Raw genomic sequence first — 27,971 nt, 5'->3', positions numbered from 1 at the left:
ATATATATATATATATATATGTGAGTGTGTGTGTGTATGTGTGTATATCTATATATATATATATATATATATATATATATATATATATCTATATATATATACATACACACACACACACACACACATATATATATATATATATATATATATATATATATATAAAGTATATATACATATGTCTGTGAGTGTCTATATTTGTGCATATATATATATATATATATATATATATATATATATATATATATATATATATATATATATATATATATATATATATACTCACACATATACACACACACACATTATATATATATGGGTCTAGGACATTTCACCGAAAGCACATTTCACCTAAACTCAAATTGGTGTGCACATTTCACCTAAAGCACAATTCACCTAAAACACAATTCACTGAAATGCATTTCACCTAAAGTTTGAGATGGCCTTGTCCCCACTGCAGTGCGACCCTGGAGTTAGTATATATAGTAGGGAGGGGTGTGGGGGGGGCGTAAATATTTTGAACTATATACATGGATACTTTCAATTCCAATATATTACTCTTTTCCAAACATATCTATTTAAAATAGGTGGGGGGGCTATGCCCCCCACACCTCCAATGTGGGGGGCGGTGCCCTTCACATACCCCCCTACTATATATACTAACTCCAGGGTCACACTACAGTGGTGACAAGGCCATCTCAAACTTTAGATGAAATGTGTTTCGGTGAATTGTGTTTTAGGTGATTTGTTTTTAAGCTAAATGTTCTTTTGCTGAAATGTCCTAGACCTATAGATATATATATATATATATATATATATATATATATATATATATATATATATATATATATATATAGATATACAAACACACACACATATATATATATATATATATATATATATATATATATATATATATATACAGCTATATAGAATATACATATAAAAACTGGTCTGTAGTTTCCGGAGTCTGTGACAGGGCCACCCTTGTGAAAGGGCAGCACAAAAGCATCACAGGAGCCATTTTCCATGCTTTAGGGATGTACCTGAGGCTAAGCTTATATTAAACAAGTTCAGAAGGGGTTTCACCAAAGCATGTTTGGCGCTACTTATTAAGCATCCAGGTAAATTACATAAACCCATGCAGTAGTATTTTGGTTAGATAGGACATTTTCCTTCATGATATTGGGGTTGTAATACATTTAGGAATTTCCAGAGTTTTGATGACAAGTTTCTAAAGTAAGGATGGCACTGAGTTTATCTACTAGTACATTACCTATGTGTTTCAGGTCAGAGTAGGTGGTGCCATTTTGGATTAGTTCAGTACACCTATCAGTTAATTCTTAACTTCCTAATGTAACTAAAGGTAGATTTATTATCCTTGGCTTCAGATGCTAATTTCAGTTTACGTTTGGCTTTGATCTTCCTAATGGTCCCTTGCTCATCGTTTTGTTTTTGATATGAGGACATTTAGATTTGCTCTAGGACTAGAGTTGTTTTTTTTTCTCTTATTATTGAACTTATTTTAAAATAGTGGGCTACCATGGAGGTTTACTTCTAAATTTATCATTATATTTTTTTCTGGTAGAGACAGCCAAATCAAACACTTGCATGGGAAGAGAATTATGTTGTATAACTAGCAGCTGAGCCTACACTGTAACTGGTATTATCATAAATAAAATACAAGAGTTCATCAGAGAATTTGAGTAGGTATTTGAATCCTTAAATTCAAATGTGTTGATGGGGTCTTTGAGACTTTAAAGGAAATGGTCACAATGGTGTGGTCAGGTTTAACCAGGAATAGAGATGTTAAAGAAGTAATACATGTTGCTATTCAGGACACAGTCTAGAATGTTGCATACACTAATTAGCTGGTTTACTGTTTTCCTAGGGAATTTCCACTTATTAAAGACTGGTAATCTCTAGCTATACCACACTTATGAGGTGTAGGAGAACAGTAGTTGAAATCACCCATGACTAAAGACATTTTCGTCATGGTTCATTCAGGAAGTACATCTGAGAATCTTTCATAGTCATCCAGGGCCATGGAACATGTCTTATAACAAGGTATAAATTGATAATTTTCTTTGCATTCAGAATAACTAAGATTTCAATGAGCTTGGTTTATGGTCTCTGGGAATCTGACTAAAGGTGATGTGGTCTCTGACAAACATGGAAATGCTACGGCAGTTTTTACCACAAAGTCATTATCATATTTCATTATATTTAAATAACTTTACCATCCAACTTCCTGATTCTCAAACAAATGTCATACTTATCCCCAGTCTACAATTCTCTTAGTCATGCACTGTACTACAGCCGCCACAACCAAACTCTCATATTATTTATTTATCATTTGTTGACTGGGAAAGTCCGACTAGGTTCCACAGAGCCTGTTTTCAGCGGAGGCCCGGGGAGAAATGCTCCAGATGCATTATAATTCTTCTATTCATGTTAGGTTGCTTTAAAATTTTTTTGAAAAATAAGCAATCTATCCAAACTAATGTGAAACTCTCCTCTTTCTATACAAAGTTCTTAATAAATGAAAAAGCCTAAAAAATTAGTTCCCCCCCCCTCTCTCTCTCTGGGGAATACATCACAAAGCTGATGACTGCTGCCCGGTTACACACAATTCTCAAGAATGCCACAACAAGACTATAACAAAAGCTGAATTAAGCTGAGCCTCTTAGTTCACAGCTTCGTAACAAATTCAGTACCTTTACAAGCATGATCTAATATGTCAGACCAAAAAATGTATTGAATGTGTCCCAAAAGCAATTGTATAAGTAAGCTAGCTACTACTTGCAACTGTGGTCTTTCTGTCTCTACTGAAATGTTAAAAATACTTAAACACATACAAACACGCACACACTTGTGAGCTGGCTGCAGCCTATGGCCTGTCTATGTCTCAAAGACTTGTTGATCATATTGTGATGATGTGAGTTATTGCCAGCTATGCCAGAAGAAGTACGGCAGTGGATGTGTAACATATACCAGCATAGCTAGCTGGAGTTTTGTAAAGAGTAATATGTCATTTGCATATCAAACTAATTTGTACAGGTGCTTGTGTTGAAAATGTATTTGTAAACTTGCTTGTGTTAAAAATGTACCAACAGTGGGTACTGCTGGACAGAAAAGAAATACACCTGTATGTCAGACTGCATTATAACTGTTAAAATGAATGTATTGCAACAGAGGATACTGGAAGAGAAGAAGTTCATTTCAGTCCAGCAACCTTTGAAAAATAGTCTAAAATTAAATTACCTGGTTTAGGCCATAAAGATTGTATCTTACAGTTCTGACTGCAGCCAGAGACAAAGTGGTTGTGAAAACCAGGACTAGAAATCCTACTGTATTGCCCTTAGGGGTGAACTAATTGCTACACTGGAAGGGTGGAAGTTTTTGAAATGATTTTATAGTCTCCAGATGCTGAAATACATCTTAGCAAAGCTCTATGTGTGTGTATTATAATACATATGTGCAAGATTCTGGCTCAGTTTCTAGTAAAGGGGGTAGTGTGGGAACCAGAAGTCAAATGACCAGATGTATGTGATGTTATTCTGTAATCCAGCACCGAAGTGATGTTTTAATGCCAGATGAGCAGTCTGTGAAACCTGACAAGAAGGAAGATCACTGACCCACTTCACCTAGCCTTGTTTTAGTAAGTAACTAGGGAATAGTAATTCTTTAGATCAGTCAGTAAAATATAGTGAAATTAGTTAAGTAATGTTTTTCTGCATCTTTGTGAATCTACCAATCTGTGCTATTTTTAATATTTCCTGTGATTGAAATGCTGGTGTTTATTGTAAATAGATATTTAGTATTTTCATGTTATTTTATTATTAATAAATATTATTAATAAATATATTTAAACTGTTCATTGTGGCTGGTTGTTTAGAGAATATTTCAAACTTTGAGTACTTATATTTATTTGGTGACACTGTGGCCACTCCTGAAAGCCTTGCTCCATTGGTCAAACACTACCATTTGTATTAGTATTAATTTTACTCAGTGTAATTGGGTACCCTGGTAAGACCCTTAGAGTAAAATGGCTTTGGAGTGAGTATCTACCTTACAGTCTGGGCAATGGGGGCATAGCTGGTAAATCTGTGCCAGCCTTTCCCAGGTGTGTGTGTGTGTGTGTGTGTGTGTGTGTGTGTGTGTGTGTGTGTGTGTGTGTGTGTGTGTGTGTGTGTGTGTGTGTGTGTCTGTGTGTGTGAAAATCAAATCTCAATGAGGGTGTGTGTGTCAGCTACTTGGAGTAGGGACACAGCGCACTGGTTTCACAAAGAGGATGGTGCAGGATGTGGCTTGGAATACTCAGCTGAGGACTCAACTCTAGAGCTGTGGTTAGTGTCAAGTCTTATTTGGGGTCTGGAGAAGGACAGAGAGAGAGAGAGAGAGAGAGGGAAACCCAGCCCCAGGACCAAGTGTGCTCCCTGAGTGCTCTTAAGGGTCACTGTACTTGGTGCAGAGAGCTGCATCTGGAAATACTGTGTGTACCTATTTTTTTTTCCAAGTGAACATCCTTCACTGGTGTCAATGGTAAGGATTAAGGCTTCTTGATTAGTGGCCCAGAGGAGGGGCATCACACATATCAGTAACCCTGGCTCATTCAGCTGGTTAAGAATTGAAGGGCTGGTCATAAGAAGGAATGAGTGGCTAAGGCCAGCTTCCTTTTCCCAAGCAGAGGCTCCAAGGAGAGTCTTGAAGGCTAACACAGTGGCCATCCAAAGGCTCACAGCAGAAAATAGAGACAAAATAGGGCAACTGACAGATGCAATCATATATTTGTTCCCACCACCTCATACAGTGCATAACTTATGGATGGAAGGAACAGAGTGTAACAAAAATCCTCACTTTGAAGGTTTAAGCTCTCATCTCATTTCACAATATTTGCAAACAGAAAGCAGCTAAAATCCTCTGAGAAAGAGAGGTTTGCAAGGGTAATAAAAATGCTAACTAGTATTAACTTTGAGTATTCACTCCAATAAGCACCTACATACAAAGTCAAAATAGAGAGTCAGTCACATACCCCAACAGCAGCCTTATTCCCCAGCATTTTGTTATTCATTCTAATACAGGTCTCAGCAGCTGAGAGCAGCAAAATTGCAGCTTTCCTTAATTTTACAGTAACCTGCATTCACAGGAGCTGGAAGCTGCAGCCTGTTCACCATTGTCCTTTACAGAAACAAGGGCAAACTGGCGGACAAGAAACTAGAAAAAAATGTTCAAATGAAAACTCTCATTTACTTGTGTTGTATTGTTTTTTATCATACTACATTGAACAAATTGTCATTCTTGTATCACATTTACAATATCCAAAATACTGCCTGCATAGTTAAAAAAATAGTTATCTCCATATTTCTCATCATCTACCTTTATTTTTTTACTGTTTTTGCCCCCCCCCCCCACACACACACACACAAATATTTGTATGCCCTCCAGCTGACCATCAACTGTTCTAAGGCTGTACACATCACTTCATTTTTTTCCTTTGTGTCACTTGTACTACCCCCCCCCCCCGCTGCCTAGTAAGGAGCACTGTGTTGATGAGTTGGTAAGGAGAAGTGGCTTGGAGTGCAGCAGCATGCAAAATCACATAAGCTGTCCTGCATGTCAAAGGACTTTTCTGTATGCCTTAACCTGCCAGAGCTACTGACATCATGAGCATCATCACAAGTAGCTCCACGCCTCCTCTTTTATGCCAAATTTTAATGTCAATCTGTTGCATTGTTAATGCACTTCCTCCATCACCAAAGTAAGACAAATCAGTGGCTGAAACCCCTACCCCCAAAGTGGGTCAACCAAGAAAAATCTACTTACTCTGACTCTCCTGCCTGGTACCTCTAGCACCCCAGCCATTAACCTCCTGATGTCATCTGGGTCCCAATCAGGGCTCTGTCCCTTTACATCACAGAGACAGATTTCTCATCATCTAACTTTAAAGTAACAGGCTCTACCCAGCAATATGGCTAAATGACACAAAAACAGCCAGCTGACATTTTCTGCATTTTCATTTTTAATTGGTCTTACCTGTTCCAAAATCCAGCATTATTTTCATAATTCTGAGGTACAATATTGGAAAGGTAGAATGTTTCTGTCATTGCTTCCTGTAAATAAATTAAAATACATGTATACATGTTAATAGAATCTAAAAGCAAGTACGTTACAGAGGGTGCTTTCAGTAGCAATAGATCATGTTCACCAAGTCAAATCACTGGAACTACAGAACTCTTTCACCAGGCTACCAGAAATCCTTTATAGACTTAATCAGTGCCTGCTCATACTGCTATCAGCATGCTGGCATAACAGGTTGATACTGCATATCACTTACAGACAGAGGAGCTTAAAAGTTCCCTATTCTCTTGCAAGACACCCCCCTTTCCTTGGGAAGAGCCTGAATAGGGAAAGTGTGGACTATGTCAGAGCTTAAATCAAAATTACAGGAAGACTAACCAGTATAGAAACAGCAGGGGGGCGGAGGTGCTTTCCTTAAAGCTGATAAACTGAGCAATAAAAAACAAACAAACAATAATAGAACAAGAGAATATATATATGCCCCATACGCACACCACTACTTATAATCACCCACCGTGCAAGTGAACCTTGCTATCTCTATCTCCATACTCCTTCTGGATGTTATATTTTATCTTCCTCCATGCAACACATCAGCATCTCATCTTCCTCTCACAATCTGCTATTTAGTCACCCTCCAATTGTAAACTGTTGAGGAAACAGCTGGCATTGTTGTGCGGAAGGATGAATACCTAACTACAGTCCACACATCATGAGATCTGTTAGTGACCTGACCTCAGCAAGTGCTGGCAGTGGAAGGTGTAAGTTAGTGGCTGACATCAGCTCATCCATCTTGGGTGAGGGATGTGATCTGACCTGCTGTTGAACTGACTCCAAGCAAAGGTTTGAGGAATAGTGCAGCAGCATCCAAGGTCACAACATATGCATGTTCTCAACAATGTTTGGTATTGTATCCATATACAATACATGAGTAGGAGCAAATATAAGCCCCACTTAGATGTCATTCACATCATGACTGCAAAGGGGGTGGAGGACTTATCTGCACAGAAACTTGGTGCTCTTATTACCTGTGGTTGGTCCTTCTACTGAGCTGGTTCTCACCTCTGGCACTAATCATTAGTAGGTGTGTGGAGGAACAAACGGGCCACTGATTCCACTGGAGGAGGATGATGGCATGACAGGCAGGTACAAGGGGAAAAAAATAAAAAATTGTGATCAGCCATTACATTTCAGTTAGTGGCTAACTGTTAACTCTGGTCTGTGCCAATTACATGAATAACCTCTCCAGACCACATCTAACATAGAGATGATACAGCCACGACCAAATTTCAGTAGGCTAATCTGTTCTCACCCAATCTATACAAAGTACACAATGAATTTACTGTTGGCCTTTTTTTTACTAACCATTACTAAATTATCACTTATGACACAGGCATTCTTACATTAAGAGAAAGGAAAACAACCATATTAATATTTTTACATATGCATACATTACATATATGTTTTCTTTCTTTACAGCAACAACTGTCATTCAGTCCAACATTACATAAATTGCTCAATTCTTGCCTTCCTTTAAACCTAACTCCTCCTGAACATTATTCTGCATGCATTGTGGCCATAAAATGCCATTCATTTCTATGCAACTGGCTCTTTCCCTTTTCAAAAGACCCTTCTTCTAGTTTTTTTTTAAATTTCTTTTACAATATTTAACACATCAAATACAGTTGAATTAGATTTTGAGTTTCATTTTCTAGCAATTGCTTTTTTGGCAGCCAACAGAATTAAACTTAATAATGCCTTGACCAACTCAGTCTGTAACTGTGAGCGCCAGCATTACGCATAAATGAGTATAAAGCATTGGGGCCATACCTGCGGCCAATTATTATTTGAAAAACTAGTACAGCACAAAAAATGATGCAGAAAAAACAAGTAACAGTTTGAAACTCTGTAATACACAGTTAGCATGTACAAGCAAAACATCAGCACACACTTACACAGTAATAACCATTATACATACAAGGAAAACTAAAGAAAAAGGTGGATTTCTGCTTAAGGCTGAAAAGCAACAAGACCTGGAAGACAAAGTATCATACAAAAGAGGAAGCTGCCTTTAGGAAAAATGCAGTAAGGGTGCTCTCAAGTGACAGCTTGGAGTACTAAAATTATATGAGCAGAAGTAAAGCACTTTCTATAGCAGAAAACAAAGCACACAAAATAAAAGTTCAAAACTGGCTTCTTCGGTTTCTTTTAAAAACAACCCTTACCACAGCATGCCAAAACACAAATGCACACTAGTGACATTCAGCATTCATGATCCAATACTGGAACCAGTTGGGGTGCTTCCATTTGGGCTCTCTGACACTTCCAATCGAGGTCATCACAAACAACAAACTTAAGAGAGTAATCAATAAAATAGATTATCTGCAAAAGGGCACTATGAAATAAGTGGGAGAGTTCAGTAAGTCCTTCCATAATGCTCGTGCAGCTTATCTTCACACTTATGGAATGCGTGTCCCACTTTGGCTCATAGAGAATGCCCATGCACCGGGCTTAAAGGTTATCCTTAGTCTTGATTCCTATTTGGACAAGTAGTTACTCCTGCATAAAAACCCTTCTATCTGACAAAGTTAAAAAATTACCAAGTAACAATTTAATTATAGGAGTTTCGAATAATGCCATAGAAAAAAACAGCTTAACCATCTAATGATGAGAAAGACAAAAACAATAATAAACTCACAAAAAGGGTCATTTTTAAAAGTTATTCATTCAGTGAGAAATATACGAGAAAAAATAATCTACTCATGCAAGTAAATATAGTTTAAATACATAAAATACATACATATTTTACTTATTAAATTCTACAGCTATAATTATGACCACAGTTAGATGTCCAAGGTATTTTTGAATTACACTGAAAAACTGCAAAGGTCAAGTATTACCAATAAACAATGAAATTATCAAATAGCCACAGGGACACACCCCTCATACAACTACAGATATAACTGCTAACACATCTTAAAAAAAAAAAACTTGGAATCCATGAGACCAGAAAAAATATCAGGTGGTTTCATATAAAGAACCATGGAAAAACTAACTAAATCTCTATCAGTCCTGTTAAACAAAATGTCAGCATGTGCATAAATCCCTCAGCTATCTAGCAGTACCAATTCACGTACATCCACTCCTCAAAACAAACAAAAAAAAAAAATCTCCAGACCCATTAGCTTGGAGAAAATGATAACGGAGCTTATCCAGAATTATACAGCTCTGTTCTACAGTATTGAAAAGTAAATCAGCTAACTTGAAAGGGTACAACGATTCCTAACCAGAAAAGACATAGAGTTGGAAATCTGAACTACTCAAAAAGGTTTCAAGAATTCTATTCCCTGGAAGCTACTCAGGCAATGTCTGATTTGATTCCATTTGAAACAAATGCACCAGTGGGGTTGGTGATGACAGATAATGGAACCCAATATTAAAAATACAACAATAATAATAATAATAATAATACTAATCTTCTTCTTCTTCTTTCGGCTTTTTCCCGGTTAGGGGTCGCCACAGCAGATCACCCGTCCGCTCAAGATTGGCAGTGGAGTTTTGCAGTGTCGAGTTGCCAGCCACACACATGTACACACTCACACCTAGGGCCACTTTTGAGTGTCCAATCAACCTACAGCATGTCTTTGGGATGTGGGAGGAAACCGGAGCACCCGGAGGAAACCCACGCGACCACAGGGAGGACATGCAGACTCCGCACAGAAGGCTCCCCAGCCAAGGATCAAACCAGAGAACCTCTTGCTGTGAGGTGGCAACTCTAACCTCTGCACCACCACGGCCGCCCCAATAATAATAATACTAATAATAATATAAAAAAAGTGAGAGACACACAACATGCTACCATTGTAGAGTAGAGAATATGTTTCCCTTTAGAAGCAGAAGTCATACATTAACTTTCTTCAAAAATAATATGCATATGTACATTATGATAGCATATATACATGCATATAAATACATCTTTACACACACATACACACATATATACCAAAAAGTAACAATGGAGCTGCAACAATCAAGCTTCTGAAGGCTAGTAGTTCATGAGCTAAGGAGCTGAATGTATGAACCAATTCAGTAATTCATTTTCTGATAGCTACTGTATCCCACTTAGAGTGATGGGGAGCCACAGCTGATCCCAGCACACAAATTATGTTGTAAGTCAAACAAACAACGTCAGATAATGCCACTTCAAAGAATGCATAAACATGCACACACACTGGCAAACAATTTGGAGGCTTGTCAATTAACCTGTTAGCATATCTTTGAGGTACAAGATGAAACCAGAGAACACTGCAAAAGAAGATAGAATGAATATATATATATATATATATATATATATATATATATATATATATATATATATATATAAATATAAATATGTTTTTCTATAATTTTGTATGATCATGATAATGTTGAATCACAAAATAACATGACCAAAAGGTAGAAAAACGAGAATGCAGAGGACCACATGAATGACAAATGTCAAACATCAAATCTCTTGACCTGTGCTGACAGAGGAACAAGTGTTAACATGGGCCCAGTAAGGGGAACAGGTATGGATGTTCATTCATGTGATCTTCAGCACTGTTAGCTTCTGACCTTCTGGTAGCATTATTTTGGGATTCAATACTGCCATGACTGCGAAAACGACAGTAAACAATAAATATAAATAAATATATATATATATATACATATATATATATATATATATATTCATTTGTTTACAATGTGAGTGAGTTGTTCCATTTTGGATCCTTTCATCCATGACACAGGTTAAAATGGCAAGGATAAATACAAACAGATATTTTATATATATATATATATATATATATATATATATATATATATATATATATATATTATACCCACATGCATATTATATAACAGGTTGGCACTTATTAGGTGCTTTTTCTTCTCCACTCTCACTTGGCCATCTAGCCCCTTTCTCCATCAGCCCATCCCTTTCTTCCTTCTTTCTGGCGAATGTTCTGGATACCAGGTGAGAGTCTATGATTGTAGCCTTCATGCTGTATGGTTTGGTCCCTAGTTCCCATAACCCTTGTGGCTGACATGCGTACAAACCCCATATCACCTGCCCACTGATACATGTGAGCATCTGTGCATGCTTCTTGGAGAGGGTGCACATCCTACCAAGTAATGCTGCCTGATGCTACATCTATCTCTGCTGGGTATCAGTACTGCAGCAGTTTGAATACCTCCCTCAGTCTCAGAATATGGGAGTCACTCACTTCAACAGTACCCAGTCAACCAACATGTTTTAGAAAGTGGAAGGAAATCAGAATACACAGAGAAATAATCATTCATACTCAGCAAGGGCATGCAGAAAGTGAGAAGGGGTGAGAAGAGAACTGCCAACCCTGGAACTGTGAAGCATAAACCTTAACTAGTAAGCCATAACTCACACTAATTAACAAGGGAATACGTGTCTGTCTATTGCAGTATTGAATACCATTTGTTGGAATGTTTGGGTAGATCTTAAAAAACACCACCAAAATAAGCAGAAGGAGCCAGAAACTCGGGAGCATTACTTCATTACACAATGTCCTGAATGATGGCTACCCTGAAAGATATTCAAGTACTACAGTTTTGCTGCCCCGAGATTGCTGCTATCAGATGAAACACTGGTTCTCAGTCTAGTTATTTTAAACTTTAGCCTAACAAGTTCTTACAAACTGGGACTTTTGGAACTGCTTGCTCTTGCACTTTGGATAGTACTGTGATGCTATTCAGATTAGCACTGTTATTTTACCGCACATGTTGAATAGTCTGACTATGCAGTCTGTTGTAGTTTACCAGGCTATGCCATTAACCGTTGCTGTTCTCATAGCCTGCTTATTGCTTCATGTACCCAGTACATGTAGACTGGCTATTTCACCAGCCAGCTTCAATACTACTAGGCTGATATGAAAACATCTTGTTACATGGTGGATATGGAGCACATTTCTGGCAGTAGGCAGGTAGCTTCTAAGCCTCCTTATAAACCTCACAAGCAAATGAGATGGTAAAGGTTTTACCTCCTGAAGTGGAGTACACTAGACACACAGCAATCTGATTTGCCAGTAGTATTACATTTCTTCATCATGTTCTTGACTGTTTCTATTATTCGTTCCTCCTGACTACTGCTCTGAGGATAAGTTATGCCATATGCAATTTGTTTGAATTTAGAGTCTCAAGCAAAATGCAACTACTAAGTTGTAGCCAACTACCTGAAATGACAGTCTCTTCAATTCCAAATAAAGAAAGAATACCTATTAACACTCCTCTCTCAGTAAACTTGCAGTATCCTTCAGTTTAATCACATCTGGAAGCTTAATAGTAAACTGCAACAGAAATCGGGTACCGGTCATCTTTGGACCAAAATGGATCTCATCAAACTTTGTTCCCTAGAAACTCTAGTATATGAAGCAACAGCAACTCTTCCTTAGAATTCAGACTATTTTGTTTTATTTGTATTTATTTTCTGGGGTACAGCACTGATCTCCATAGACGTTTTCAGACTCAGCCTGGGGGCAGTGTCTCATTAGTGACTTGCTCAAGGTCACACAGGTAGTCAATGGAAGCTGACAGAATCAAACCTTGCACCGCTAGAAAATAGTAAACAGCTCCTTAATCCTCTAAGCCAACTACCAGACTATACAGAATTTACTGAGGATTTGAGAGTGCTACACTTTTTATTCATATCTGCTCTGACATTTCTGGTCAAGAAAGAATATGTCAAGGTCTCCCTTTGTATTACACAATGCCTTAGTAAAATTCATAAATTTTTGTCAAGCAAGACTTCCCTTATTTGGTTAGACAATCACCTTGAACACAGCTGATCATGTCTCTGTATGTCTAGTACTCGCATATCTACTGTGGATATAAAAAGTTTAAGGTGCTTCAACAAAGTATTAGTTTAAGGGTGTGCACACTTATGTAACTAGCTTATTGTACATTTTTTATTTTTTATATTTTTTCCCCTAAAAGATTTGATTGTTTTTCAATTGAATTGTACAGGTTATATAGGTCACATTAAAGGTGGGAAAAGTTTTGAAATGATTTATTGTGGTGTCATTTTTTTATATCACAAAAACCTGGCATTTTAACATGGGTGTGTAAACTTTTTATATCCACTGTAGCTGTACTAAAGAAAACAAATGTGGTTAACCCCACATTACAACTTTATTGAGCAGCTGCATTTATCTTCCTGAGTACATCTTTTGACCTCCATCAACTTCTCATGTGATAATGGCAATTGTTTAACAGACCACAAGCCTTTCAAATTTTCCTGCTAAAATCCTTCCTTTTGAGACAGGCTCTTCTTAAGAGATCAGCAACATGTATAGGTTCATAGGCTGGTACTAGGCTATCGGCCCTATGGCCTATACAAGCCTAGCCATAACAATTCCCTGGATATTTCTTCCCACAATATTTACTTCCCTGGACCCCTGTCTAGCAGGGCAAACACCTGACGTGATCCCCGGGGTGAAGTTCCTATCTCCCATCCAATCGTCAAGGTTCCTTTTGAAGAGGGCCAAGGAGGCACTCTGCTTGACATGTATGGGCAGTCTATTCCAGAGTATGAGGAGTCCCCTGGGTCAGGAACCTATCCCTCCAGCATGTTTTGTTCATTGTGATGACAAGGTTTAGATCCCTGGAGCGTGTGGCTCTGAGGGATTCCGATTTCTTTAAGTGGAGCATGTCCAACAGCTCAGGGTTTGACATGGCCTTGTATGTTATGCAGAGATCGCATGTAATGTAATGTTCTGTTTAAGTCATACTACTGTACATTCTGCAACATCTTTTACAATCTAGGTGCTGCTTTGTGTCATGCTTTTCTCACTATGCTCTAAGGTGTTTTTTTGATCTGTGTCAAACAACAATGGTTTAGTTTATACATTTTTGTAAAATTTCGCACATCTATAAACAGCCATCATTTCTTTCTCAAGCTGTGCATGCCTAGTTTGTGCATCTGTAAGTTGTCTTGAACCATATGCCACTGGTCTGTCCTCTTACATCATCACAGTTCCTAACCATATTGACTTGCAGTCACCTGCAAAAAACCACAACTTTTGACATATCATAATTCCTTAGAACTCGTGCATTAGTAATAAACTTCTTCAGTACCTCAAAATGTATTTGCCACTATACTGACCAGTCTTATGTTGTATCATGCTGTAAAAGCTTTCTTAGTGACATTGCAATTATTGACATGTTCAATATGACTTGGGCAGACAATAAACCATTAGGAGAAACATCATCAGTGATCATCCACCATCTGGCTTTAGCTTAACATAATTGTATTAATATTCTCAGCATCTTTTTTCAAATCTGACACTCCTGTTCAGTTTCAGACTGTAGCGCCTCAGTCTGTTCAACTATTTGACCAGACTCAAGTCATGCTCCTGCTTAGTTTCACAAGAAAATCATGTTTTATATTAACTATACCATCAGATATTTCTACAATCTTTGCCACAACTTTCTGAAATACCTCTTGTGCAGACAAAATACAAAAGGTGAACTAAGAAATCAGTGCCTTCACTGCAGTGTATTGGATGTACATACTTTCCAGCTGGTTTTATTCAGCTATTTTGCAGAGACCATTGCTAGTATCCATACAGAAATGTAAGGTATTGGGCATTTTACTAGTTTCTCACCCTCCAATAATGTTGGCCATCAAGCAACTGCCACAGCCACTATCATTCATTTGTTCCCTTTAAGGAGTGACAGCATAACTGGGACACAACCATGAAATAGGCTGTGATCTGATGAGTTGTATACATTGCTCCTTGTGCAAGTCCAAATGCTTAGATGGGTAATGTTTTATTGGGGTTCATATCACGTTATCGAAAGCCAATAATGTCAAATGCCATAATGTCGAACCCTATACAGCGAATGCTAAAAATAGCGAAGCTGCAGAACATCAAATTCTTTCCTAGGGAAAGAATTTGGTTGTCCGTTTCTGTGGCTTCACTATTTTTAGCACTGTGGTGGAAAGTTACAGAGGTTCAGGTAAGTGTGTGTTGTGTGGACGTTAGGTTTAGGGCGGGTTACATGAGTTAGGGTTAGGGCGCTGGTGAGTGTGCGATAGTGACAGAGTTTAGGGTTGGGGTGGGTTAAGTGAGTTAGGTTTAGGGCGCGGGTAAGGTGAGTGTGCGATAGTGATGGACCTGAGGGTTAGGGTTGGGTTAAGGTAAGTGGATAGATAGTAGTGTTTGTATAGTTTAGAGTACGGTTAGATGTAAGATTTTAAGTGTAAGTGTGTGGATTGCTGTTTTTTTGGTGTGCCTGTGTTGTGTAAATGTGTTTCGGAATAGCAAATTTTTTCCCTGGGAAAAATTCACTGTTCTGAATGTTCAATATTGTGTACTTTAGATTATTTAGGTTCGATTAAATGGTATTCTGTGTTTTTGGCTTTCGATGATGTGATATAAACGTTTTTATTGGACATGCAATGAACTGCCACTGCTTCTACATTTTGCAAAAACCCACAGACAATGCACTCCATTTAGCCAATTACCCTTGTTTGCTCTCAGATCACCAGTGTGGAGCTCAAACACAGCAAGCATTCTTAAGCATATACCACTGCATTCCTGGAAATATGCCCCTCTCAACAATGGAAAGGCAAGTGTGCTCAGCTGCTTCATTTTTCTACCACTTGTACTGATAACACCGCTAATCGATGGCAGGTCATCTTGATCAAAGTCAAGTCTTTATCCTCCTATGTCACACAGCCAACATGGCACTAGGCATTACTGACACAATTATTTAATTGTCAGTAATAGGCTGTGCTCTCATCAAATCACTTTGTTCGATCATGGGGAGGGTGGGGGTCTATGTAGAGTCTATGTTTATTTTGCTTCACAGCTGTAACAGTGCAGCTGACCCATTAGCTCTTGCTCTGTTTTGCCTCTCAGGGCTACTTTAGCTCTTCCTCTGTTTTGCCTCTCAGGGCTACTAATAATCTCAGGGTCTATATTAGAGGCACAAAATTGCTTCTGAGCGGATACAGAAACAGCAACACATATTCATCGAATTGCATTTAAGCGATTCGATAAATACGTCATAGGGCAAGGAGTTAGTTGGCCAACTTCATGGAGTTACCCTTTCCTTCCCCTATAGTGCGGTCTCAGAGTTGGTATATTTAGTTAGGGGGTGTGGGGGGCAAAGCCCCCCACCTGTTTATGATGTTAAATTATTTTTTTTTAGTGAACGACCACGTTAAGTTTTTTACTTAGGGGGAAAATTCACTGACGTGGCCATTCGCTATTGTTAGGTTTCGTGCATTATGTGTCGACTTTTATGTAGTCGCACATATGCACTTTCAGTCTTATAATATAGACCTTAATCTCCTAGGTGGAAGAACTATGGATAGTGCATTATGACATATTACAATGTAGCGTTAACTTGACAACCCATCCAAGTAAATAAATAACTTGGCTAAATATCACCTGCATAATCCAAATGTGAAACCAAGGACCGATGTAAAACAAAGCTTTATTCCAAAATTTCAATATGGTTTCACATTTGGATTATCCAGTTGGTGTTGTTCGTTTTCCAGTAAATATCACCTGCATTTGTTTCTGTAGTTTTGAAATGACCTGATCTGACAGCTTACAGTAAACAGCAAAATTTCCAACTGAATTAACTGAACCTTCTGGAAATTACTAGGGGAAACAGCCCTGCAAAAATTCCTGCTGGCACTGGAAGCATTCAAGCTGGTGCCTATTTTAATGCTTCCAATGCTTACATACTGTGGATATATTTAATAACAACAAGCTTACCACATGCCAAATGACCGGAATATTTGGTTGTTTAACTGCATTTTCCAAACACACAACTCTCTAAAACCACTGGATATCCTTTATATTTGAGCATACATCATCAGTATCTCATTCATGCCCTTTACTTTGTGCCCCAACTTTATCAGGAAAGTACACACTGACTTACACATAGTGCCTTACTATGTCAGTGCTTTAAAAAGTAGACTCTGAAAATGCTTCATTCTGCTCCAGTTGCAAGTTTAACATTAATAGCTTTTAATTAGCAATCTCCCTCTGACCAGTAACTTCAGTATGCTCTGTACAATGTACAAATCTTCACTGCATTTCCACAGTGCCAGCAAGTATTAATTTTTCTCATTCAGTTTTAATAATGTACAAATTCCTAATGTAAAAGTATTTCTGTACCTTAAATGCTTTTGCAAAATCTTGCTTTCACACAGCCTGTGTTTTTGATTATATACTACACATGCTTTTCCTCTTTGCATGACTATAACTATGCCTAATACATGAAGTTTTCATTTTAACAATTCAGCTCCTGAGTGCTCTCTAATGATCTGATCCATGTCTTCGTAGCAAAGCATACATGAACATGTTTCAAATGCAGAAGAGCCTCAAGGTCAGATGGTTTATTGCTAAGACTTCTGGCATTGAGTAGAGCCATTGATATCATCCAGTTTGGGATTTCAGGTATGTATCAAGTTGGGATGTTCATTAACTGAATTCTGCTTAAAAAGGCAAGATAGGGGCACAACAAGAGCTTTGGGAACTATGCAGAAACCCTTGAAATTAAGATGCAGACCGTCTTTTTTCAAAGCAAATTTGACTGACAATTATCTACTCCCAGTGTAACACATACTGGATACCTCTGAAATATCAGCAACTTAGCCACCTATCAGTTCATAGGTATATACTAGACTAATAACCACCAGGGGTTTCATAAATCTAGCCATGCAATCAACCCAACTGTGTCCCTAGGTACCATGGGCATTTATTAGGAGGAGGTTTGTTACAGGTTGTGTCCGAGGTATGTTAGTTTGGGCATTACTGGCTGTCTCTGTCTACCAAAGATGTGGGGGAAACATCATCACATCTACCAATCCATTTAAGAAATTTGTATTGGTTATACGTGCAGAGGTGGGATGTGAAGCCATGTCAGTGAATATTAGAACAAGTAAGGGGAAAACACAGAACCAATGTTCCACAAACGAGGTGTCCTAATGGTTAAGGTGTTTGCCTTAGAAACACAAGGTACAGGGTTTGAATCTCACAGGGGATAATTGGCTAGGCTTAAATTGGCTCGCAAGGGTAGTTAGCCTAGTACTAATCTATGAATCGTATCTAGCATCAACTTCAACTTGAAATTTATTAAAGTGCTTACTTCCTGAGCACTAATTACATTTCAAAGCAAATGTAAAAAAAAAACAGCTCAATCACCCATTTTAAACAAACAGATACTCTGAGCCAGAAATGACTAAACAACTGAACTGCTGAAGAATAATTTAATCAATGCAACATTGTTGTTAAAAATACAAATGTAACAAGATGCAAGAATAAAGAATGCAAGTAACATTGATTACAAATTGTATTTTTTAAAAGAAAGAGCAGTCAACAAATACTAAGCATCATCCTGATGCCCTCCGATTGCCAAAGTCCACTAGACATTAGAACAGTAACTAGTCCAAGGAGCAGGGAACACGCACAATGCTTCAACATCAACAAATCCACTGCAATGACAAACAATCAATCCAAAGGATCCTAAAGCAGGCACTAATAGTCATGAAAAAGTTCAAAGTGCAAATTAATAAGTAACAAACTTTACATGAAGGCCAAGAGTTAATCCATTGCCAGACATGTGCTGCCTTCATTTAGATATCATTCTAGGCAAAAGGTGGATTCCACTTAAAACCAGTGAAACCCTTAGCTGAAGCTAGCATGGTAAGGTCCAACATACCCTTCAATGTGGTGTTCAAGGATTGTGTGATAGGTCATCTACTCCAACAAGGACTACAATCATGTCATAGTCATACTTGCTAGAAGACAGGATGTTGAATGTCATAGTTTTGTCTACTAACTTGGCTTCTGGGAAATGTTTTTTACCCTGTCCTTGTCCAGCCTGGTGAGTGTGAAATCTTTGTGTTAGCAATGGACTTACCAATACATAGGATGTCTCCAGTAGCTAAATTATGCCTGCCAGACATGACAGTAGTTTGCTGCTGGAGACATGTCAACACTGGTACTGACGTGGAAGTATGTTTAAGGCTAGACCTGTTTTTTGAGTGTGTCCCTTTGGCAATCCTTCAACTTATACAGGGGTTGCAAATAGAAACCCCTAAGACAAGTGTCCATGCAAACAGCTCTCGACAGCTTCATCTTCTCTCCAACACCTGTTTTCTCCATTAGTGTTGACAAGTTGAGCTAAACCTTTCAGTATTTCATGCTGGGGCTGGCCAGAGGGGATCTTAACTAATGGCCTACTCGTTTCCCCCTCCCTTTTTGTGGCAGCGGTTTGTGGTACCTGTGTGGGTGTGCAATGTGTGCTAGTGGCATATCACCCCGCCTCTGCAGCAGCTCAGCTAGGCACACTTTCCACCCACTTACCACTCCTGCACTAGTGACGCCCCTGGCCTCCACCAAGGATCAAAGCCAAGAGAGGCTCATGTACCACCCTCCCCCTATGTTGGGCACTGCTATCCCTCCCCTGCTGCTCCATCAGACACCCAAGCCACTCATCGAACCTGGCTTGTAGTCAGGGCTTTATCCCTCTACACCACTGGGGCAGCTCATACTTCTTGAGCCACTCATCGAACCTGGGTTGTAGTCAGGGCTTTATCCCTTTACACTACCGGGGCAGCTCACACTTCCCGAGCAACTCACAGAACCTGGATCATAGTCATGACTTTATCCCGCTACACCACTGGAGCAGCTCACACTTTTTATTCTAACAGACAGCTTCTTCACATGACTATCCACTAAATTATTAAATAAACTCATGGCTTAATAAGAATAATCATTGCCAATACAGTAACTTGTTTCAAAGTGCCCCAAAATTTAAACATGAAGCTCAGTAAATCAGAATAAAGTAAATTATATTCAGTAACAAAACATATCATTCATTCTGCATTCAAAGTTCTCTAGATCAAAAGATTTTTTTACAGAGCCTCTTAGCTTTCATACGTGATACAATAGCTCTTAACTCTTCCAGCAGATATGAACTATAGCTGTCTTATCAAATCCTAGAATAAAGGAACCAAGAAATTAACCAAATTTTAAATGTTCACTTTCACAGCAAGTCTTAAGTGATGAAAGAAAGCAAAGTCACTGGATTATCTGTTAAGATATAAGGAGGATACCTGCATTTTAAAGTTTAATACTTTTAAAAGTCTTATTGGTTAAATCAAGATTAGAATGGAGACTCTTTGCTGTTATTTTAATGATAATTAATAATCACTTGATGAATGTGTGAATTTTTATTTTAATTGTTTTATCCAGAGCCTGTTTGATTCTATCGTTACTTAATAGAACATCTTAGGTTGAGGTATTAAGATTATGTCTGTTGATAATAAAGTGTAATCCTGACCACTTAACAGTATTTTTTTTTTATTGTTAACAAGTTTAATTTTAGTGGTATTATGCTATATACACTGAATGACAATCAAGGACAGTTTTCCAGACTTGCTTAGGAGTCCTACTGTCCTAGAATATATATTCACAGAATGATGAATTCCTTCATTTCACCTAAAGGTAGCAATGAGAGGATGAATGCACTAACTGCTGTTTTAGATACTGTTGGGAAGTACTTTTCAGATCATAATGGAAGGCATACAGGACTATTTTCCTCCAGTATGCCAACAGTAAGCATTGCTACCTCTGGAGAAACAAAATCGTTGACTGAGAAACTTGAAATACTAATGAACTTAATTACTTGCCAGAGATATAGAGACAAATATAACTCATTGAGGTCTCTGGACATGTAAAACATCTTCAGTACCAATAGAGGGAAACCTTAAAAAAGCACTAGGTATTGTCATCACATGAACATGTATAGAAAAAGTCACATATACAGAGAGAGGGGGGCATCATAAAATGTGAGAGACTGCCCAATGAAGTGAAAGTTCAAGAAACAAAGTTAAAATGCTAATAGCTGCAGCCGAATTTGCTAACACTTTTAACAGAGACAATGAGGGAACAAAGTTTAACGAGGAATAACTTCTTAAACGGAAGAAGCAAAAAAGTCCAACAGGATTCCAGAGACCAGAAATTTTTCTTTGACAGTGTTTGAAGTTTTAATCCTGGCTGTTTAACTTTTGCTTTTTTTTTTTTTTTACTAAGTTTAATTTTAGTAGTATATGGCTGTTTAATATGCCCTGCCTTTGCACCCACACATTCAAAGCATTGATACCTGGTACCGTCACTCTGACAGGCATACTGCAAGCATTCAGTATTACTGGAATGAAAACAAGCTTGCTAGAATGTGCCACTTTCACTCTAAATTATTTGCAGCTATTCCCTCCCCATAATCTCAACAGCACAAAACCCATGAGAAGCACTGCAATTTCAACACAGTCACACAGGAATCACCATAAAAGTAGCAGTTATCAAACTAAGTTTCTCTAGAAACAGCAAGTTAATAATGTCTAATTTAATCTACAGCAGCACGAGGATCACTACTGTTCCCCTATAGCAAGAGGTTCTATGGTTCAGTTCTTGGATCGGGGTGTCTACTGTACACAGAGTCTACATGTCTTTCCTGTATTCGTGTGGGTTTTCGCTGGGTGCTCCAGATTCCTCACAAAACATGTAGTAGGTATACTGATGATTATAAATTGTCCCTAGAAGTGTGTTTGTGTGTGTGTGTGTGTGTGTGTGTGTGTGTGTGTGTGTGTGTGTGTGTGTGTGTGTGTGTGTGTGACAGAGAGAGAGAGATATGGATGAAAGGCTGTCAGACTACTAATATTCCCTATTTGCCTGGTAAAGTCCATGGCTGGAGTCCTATGTGCAACGCAAAGACATGGTACTGAGAGCATGTTTCTTCTGGCTAACACTACAAAATCTGCCAGACATGTTTACATCTACAACACTAGCTACAGTATCTGGCTCCTTGGAGCAGACATTAAAATAACAAAAAATGAACAGCGAATGCACATATTATTTAAATTGCCCTGCATTTGCACCCAGACATTCAAATCAGTGTTGAAAGGTTCTGACAATTTAAGAGTCATTTATAATCACTTGTTATTAATAGCCTCAAAAGTACTTCCTACAACTTATTCCATTCACTATACAGCTTCTCTTTCCTAAAGTACTCAAAGGCAGAAACTCTATGAGAAATGGAGAGACATCACCTCAGTCATACACAACCAGACAGCCTTACAGCATTATCTGCAAGTGGTTTCTACACAAATTTTATACAGTGCAGTCACTAAAAACCAAGATAGAGCTGATCCAAGCTAAACATTACAGCTTTGTAGTTCATTCTATATGGAAAATACATCAAGTGCAACACTGGGTAACAATACAACATTAAATCTAATGTGTGTTACACTACCCAAGTCACCTACTATCTTACCAGTTCTGTACTTGCATGGTCAGTGGACTACATCATTCATTCTGCAATAGCCCACAGAAAAAAGTGTGAGCAAAAATTTATACTGTTTGCACAGATGCTGTCAGAAGTGCTACCAAAAGGTTGTGAAGAGATCTATAAGCAGTGTTAAGTGATAGTATTCATAAAATAAAGAGAAAAGAAGATACAGAGTACTTAATATGCCCTGTCTTTGTATCCAGACATTCAAATTACTGCCATCTGGTACTGGTACTCTAAGAAATCATTTGAAAAGCATACTTGTGTAAGTCCTGTGCTTACCTGTAACAGTAGATGTTCAAACTCCTCACTGCTTCAGTGGAATTTTGGGTTATCTGCCTAGGCATTCCAGTACCAGCCAGCTTTCAGAAGTTCAGACTTCTCTCACTCTCTCTTCCTGTGACAGCGGATTGCCTGAGCATATCCTCAGAGGGAAGCCTTCAGCTGTCACAGTGTAAAGATTTTTTGCTTCCACAAAGTAGGAGAGAAAAGTACATGAAGCCAGAATCATCTAGAAGGAGTAAATTCAAAGTCAATCACAATACCATATAAAAATCAAATCCAACAACAACAATCGAATCAAAAAGGTTGAAACTCACCTCAGTTATATACAATCTGGGGGACTGGTGGGTGGGTGCTTTGACTCAGGTAGTGAGGAATTTGAATATCTACTGTTACTGGTAAGTAGGACTTGCACAATTGTACTATGTTCAACAATCCCACTGCCTCAGTGGCATTTTGGGTAGATTCCCAAAGCTTATCCTACCTGGGAAGTGGCAGGATAAAGATCCAGGAGCCCCAGAAGAATAGTTCTAGCAAAGCCTGCTCTAGACTTGAAAAGGAATCCAGTTTGTATTGCTTTGCAAAGGTATGAACACAGGACCAGATTGCTGCCTCTAAAATGTTTCTACAGTGCATCCCTTTCCAATATGCCATTGAAGAGGATAAGGTCCCAGTCGAGTGAGCTTTAATCTTGCTTGGAAGAGATTTACTACAGTGGGAGTAACAGAAAACAATAGCAGAGGACAACCACCATGCAATAGTTTGCTTAGAGACATGTTGACCTTTCTTAGCCCCATATAGGATACCAACAGCTGTTCAGCATTCTTAAAGGGCTTTGTTCTTTTAAGGTAGTACCTGAGCTGTCTGTGCGCATCCAAGGTATGTAGAATCTTTTCTCTCTTGTTTTTTGGATGGGAATAGAACAAAGGGAGATGGATAGCTTGATCTAAGGTAAATTCAGAAGCACTTTTAGGCATGAATGATGAATTGGTTTGTAACACAACCCAGTCCTTGTGAACAATCAGATAGGGTTGGCCCACCATGACAGCTTGTAACTCAGAGACTCACCTGGTTTCACAGCAAGAAGTAAAACAATCTTACAAGTAATGAACCGTCAATCTCATAAATCAGCCTGGGAGGTAGGTTCAAAAGGAAATAACGTCAATTTTTCAAGAACAAAGTTAAGATCCCAGGGAGGAGAAATTTGCTTTCGAAGGGGTTTTACATGCAACACTCCTTTCATAAACTATTCCATCACAAGAAGAGATGAAAGAGGGAGATTCACTGTTGGACAAGCTGAGACGGCCACAAGATCCACTTTGACAGAAGCATATGACAAACCATCTATAAGTAACTCTCATAGACATTTTAAAACAAGAGGGGTCAAAACATTTTCAGGACCTCTGTTATTGGTTAGGTACCACCTAGAAAACCTCTTCCATCTGTAAACGTAACATTTTCTAGTTGCAGGTTTTCTTGCCTCCTTAAATATCTGCTGCACTTCCTTATGGAACAAGTGCCTAAACTGTAACAAAACAGAATCATCCAGGTTGTCTATTGCAATTGTTTTAAGTTGGAGTGTACCATTAGACCTTAATGCTGTGCGAGCACATCTAGTCTGTGAGGAAGCTTGAGGTAATTGCCCTTGGCCAATTCCATTAACAGGGAGAACCAACTTTACCTGGGCTAAAATAGGTTTAGCACAATGATATTTGGTAATTCTTAATGAATCTTTAGAAGTACCTTGGGAATCATTGAAAAGGGTAGAAATGCATACAGACACATTCTTGACCACGGGAATGATACAGTGTCAGTCTTCCAAGCATGGGTGCAAGGATGCCTTGAACAGAATGTTTTCAGTTGTCTGTTTTGAAAGGAAGCAAGGAGATTTACTTGAGGTGTTCTCCACATCTGGATCAAGTCTTGGAAGACTTCTACATGGAGTTTCCACTTGTGAGGGTTTATCCAACATCTGCTTAGTCTGTCTGCCACTGTGTTTTACTCTGATGGAATGTATTAAGTCTAAATAGTCAGAAAATGCTGTAGAGCCAGCTCCCAGGCCATCACTGCCAACCAGCAAATAGGGTATGACCTCATACTAACTCCCCTTGCTTGCTAAGGTACCATGTCACATTAGTGTCATCTGTAACCACTAGAAGAAGACATTAAGATTATAAGTGTTGAAGAATTTTTAAGGCATGAATCAATGCCAACATCTCTTTTATGTTTATGTGCTTTGGAAGGTTCTGAGGAACCCACAAGCCTTGCATTTGAACTCCCATGAACACTGCTTCCCCAAGCAATATCTGAAAAGTCCATCAGGACAAATAGTACTGGGGTCTGAAGAGAGAGAAAGGTAATCCTGAATTTAGAAACAGTTGATCCCTCCACCACTTCAGTTCCTCTTTCACAAATCCTAGTACAGGTACATGGAAATCCAAGGGATGGAGTTGCTGGGCCCAAGAATTCTTCAAGTGCCACTGAATTTTTCTTACGTGTAGTCTGGATAATGGTAACATGAGGATCACTGATGCCATGAGGCCTAGAATGTTGAGGAACTCTCTTGCTAAAAGACAGAAATCCAAGAAAATGCCCTGATAAGTCAGAACTTTGTCTTCTGGTAAGAAGGCTATCTTTTTTTGCTGTGTCTATGAAATATCCCAGAAAAACAACTCATTGAGGGGGAGTGTCAGGAAGGCCTTTTGAAGGTTTAATTTAAAGCCCTGATAGGGAAGGAAGGAAATGACCTCATCTGAGAACACCAAGCAGCTGGATGCCTAATATGTAAAAATCAGCAACTCATATAAATAAGGAAACGTGGATATCTAGGGTTCTGCAACAGGCAACCACTGGGGCCAGACACATTGTAAACACTCAAGGTGCAGTAGATAATCCATATGAAAATGCAGAAAACTGCTAAAGTAAGCCAGATACAACAAATCTCAAAAATTTCCTGAAATTGGGAGCTTTGGGAATATGATGATAAGCATCCTTGAGATCTAGAGTCACCATGAAACAGTGACCTGGAAGCACTACTAGAACCAAGTGTAAGGTGAGCATTTTGGATTTTGGAACTTTTACAAAGGTGCTTAGAAAGGACTCATCTAGGATGAGTCTCCAGGAGTGCTCCTCTTTTGGTACCAAAAAGATTATGGAGTAAATTGTTGCTTTTATGTATTACAGGCACTGGTACTATTACCCCTGCTTCTACCAGATTTACTGGGAGGAAACATCTCTGTGTGGTCTGATGGGTGTGGGGGAATTCCCCCTGTAAGGGGCAAGATTTTCTATCCACTGCAAAGTGTATCCTCCCCAAATTATTCTTAGAACGACTTGTCTGAAACTACTTGCAACCAGGCTGCATGGCTGAGAGTGAGCCTAAGGGAAAGAGGAAGAGAAAAAAGGGCAAGGGGGTTAGGGTTGCTCTGTGACTTGGCATAGTCATTCTTTTGCAGGGGGATGATTTTTTTCCCAAAAGGAATCTCTCTTATTTGCTTTAGAAGAATGATCTTTCTGTCATTTCCTTTTGGATCCCTGGGATTTTTGTCTGTTATGCCCTTTGAAAGAAGATGCCTTGTTTGGGGAGAACTTGGGTACATGGAACATCCCAGATACCCCATGCATCAATTTGGCTCTGACATCCCACTGTTTGAGAATCTGTGTAACAGAGGGCCCAAACAACAATTCTGAAATTAAAGGATGATTCAAAATTTTGTTTTTTTAAATCATCAGAGTTTTGATTATGTAACCAACCATACCGTCTTTATACAATAGAAGCATTTCTCGAAACAGTATCTGTACATTTAAGCCCACCATTCAAAGCATGTTTCAAACCATGAGTCAAATTAGAAACAATTTCATTTATATAACAATTTTGTTTTGCAGGTAAAAATTATCCAAATGGTATGCACAATGTAAAATAAATTTCTGCATACAGCCTTGATAATTTAGCATTCTAAAGGCTAGATTACTCGAAAGAGACATCCTTTTGCCCTGAAGATATAACCATTCTCTCTCTTCATTAGAGGTGCATGGGATTAAATGAAGCCAAGGCCTTTTTATTTGAGCAGGTAGCTGGAGAGATCGCAGCTGGCTCAGCAGTCAAATGAGAAAAGACATCTGCCACATCTAATGAGACCCAATATTTTTCTGAGCTTTTTAAGGGACTGCTGAAATAGATACTGGTCTCCTGCAACCAGATTTATGCACATATTCCAAGGCCAGTAAGAGAAAGGGGAATAGCCTCAGAATTGGGCACCTCATCCTCTATAAGGTCAGATACCCTGCCTAGCCCTGCTGTAGTTCTTGACTGCACCCAAGCAAAAGCATCACTAAGTCTCCCATCTGAGGAAAAGTGAACACTTCTTTGGACTTAACCTCAGGTCCAACTTCTGAAGAACCAGAATGAGTGGACTTGGTGTCAACTAATAAATCACCATTACCCTTATCAGATTCCTCATCATTCTCTGAAACAAGAGAAAGGTCTCTAGCCAAACTAGCACTAGAGCCATGTATGGGAACACAACCACTAGAATTACCTATCTGTAGAACACTCTAAACCAAGAGACCACATCAGCCTTAAAATCAGCTATAATCTGATTATAATCCTTATGATAAAGCTTCTGTTTCTTTTTCTTGCGAATTTCATGACTAGATAAAATATCTGGGGACAGAGTATTATATCTGACAAGGGGTCTCTTACCTCAGACTACATCTGTACCTAAAAGGTTTGGTTCTCCCATATGTGAACCAAGTACTGGAACAGTCCTACAGGGTATGTGTCTAAGCCTCATTCCATAGTGGTCGGCAAAGCTACACAAGAGGGGAAAAAAGGTAAAAGGTAAGTGGTCTTCAGGCCGAACAGTGACCCCCAACAGAATCAATAGCCATAGGCTGAGCCATATTTTTATTTAGTTTTTTTCTTAGTGCAACCAGATTTGATGGCGGGGTACCAGAGTTAGGATTCATCAAGTCAGCAGAAAGAACATAACAAATTGAAAGTTCTGGATAATGTATTACAATAAGTACTTACAGTTGCTAGTAAGAAGCATGTCCACATACAACTAAACTCTTCCAAGCTGTCCTATTACCACAAAACAGTTTGAAATTTGTTCAGAATTTTTATTACAACTGACAGAAGTTAAAGAATTTCCAGTACACATAGTTCAAACACCAAAGCAACCAGTATGCCAAACCAATGTTCAATATTAGCTAAACATATTTTAACCAGGTTG

General features: G+C 38.6%; 1 protein-coding gene across 1 annotated transcript in view; it reads right to left on the bottom strand.

The window, feature by feature from the left end:
* EXOG (exo/endonuclease G) overlaps positions 1–27,971 on the bottom strand; it is a 387,207-nt gene that overhangs the window by 299,492 nt on the left and 59,744 nt on the right. The window contains exon 4 of the mRNA XM_044066230.1: positions 6,034–6,110. Coding sequence (XP_043922165.1) covers positions 6,034–6,110 — 77 coding nt within the window. The remainder of the gene's footprint in view (positions 1–6,033; positions 6,111–27,971) is intronic.

The sequence above is a fragment of the Protopterus annectens genome, chromosome 3.part1 (assembly GCF_019279795.1).
Source record: "Protopterus annectens isolate FY-2018-M chromosome 3.part1, PAN1.0, whole genome shotgun sequence".
Lineage (NCBI taxonomy): Eukaryota > Metazoa > Chordata > Ceratodontiformes > Protopteridae > Protopterus > Protopterus annectens.
Note: the sequence above shows the minus strand (reverse complement) of the source record. Positions and strands in the feature narration are given on the sequence as shown.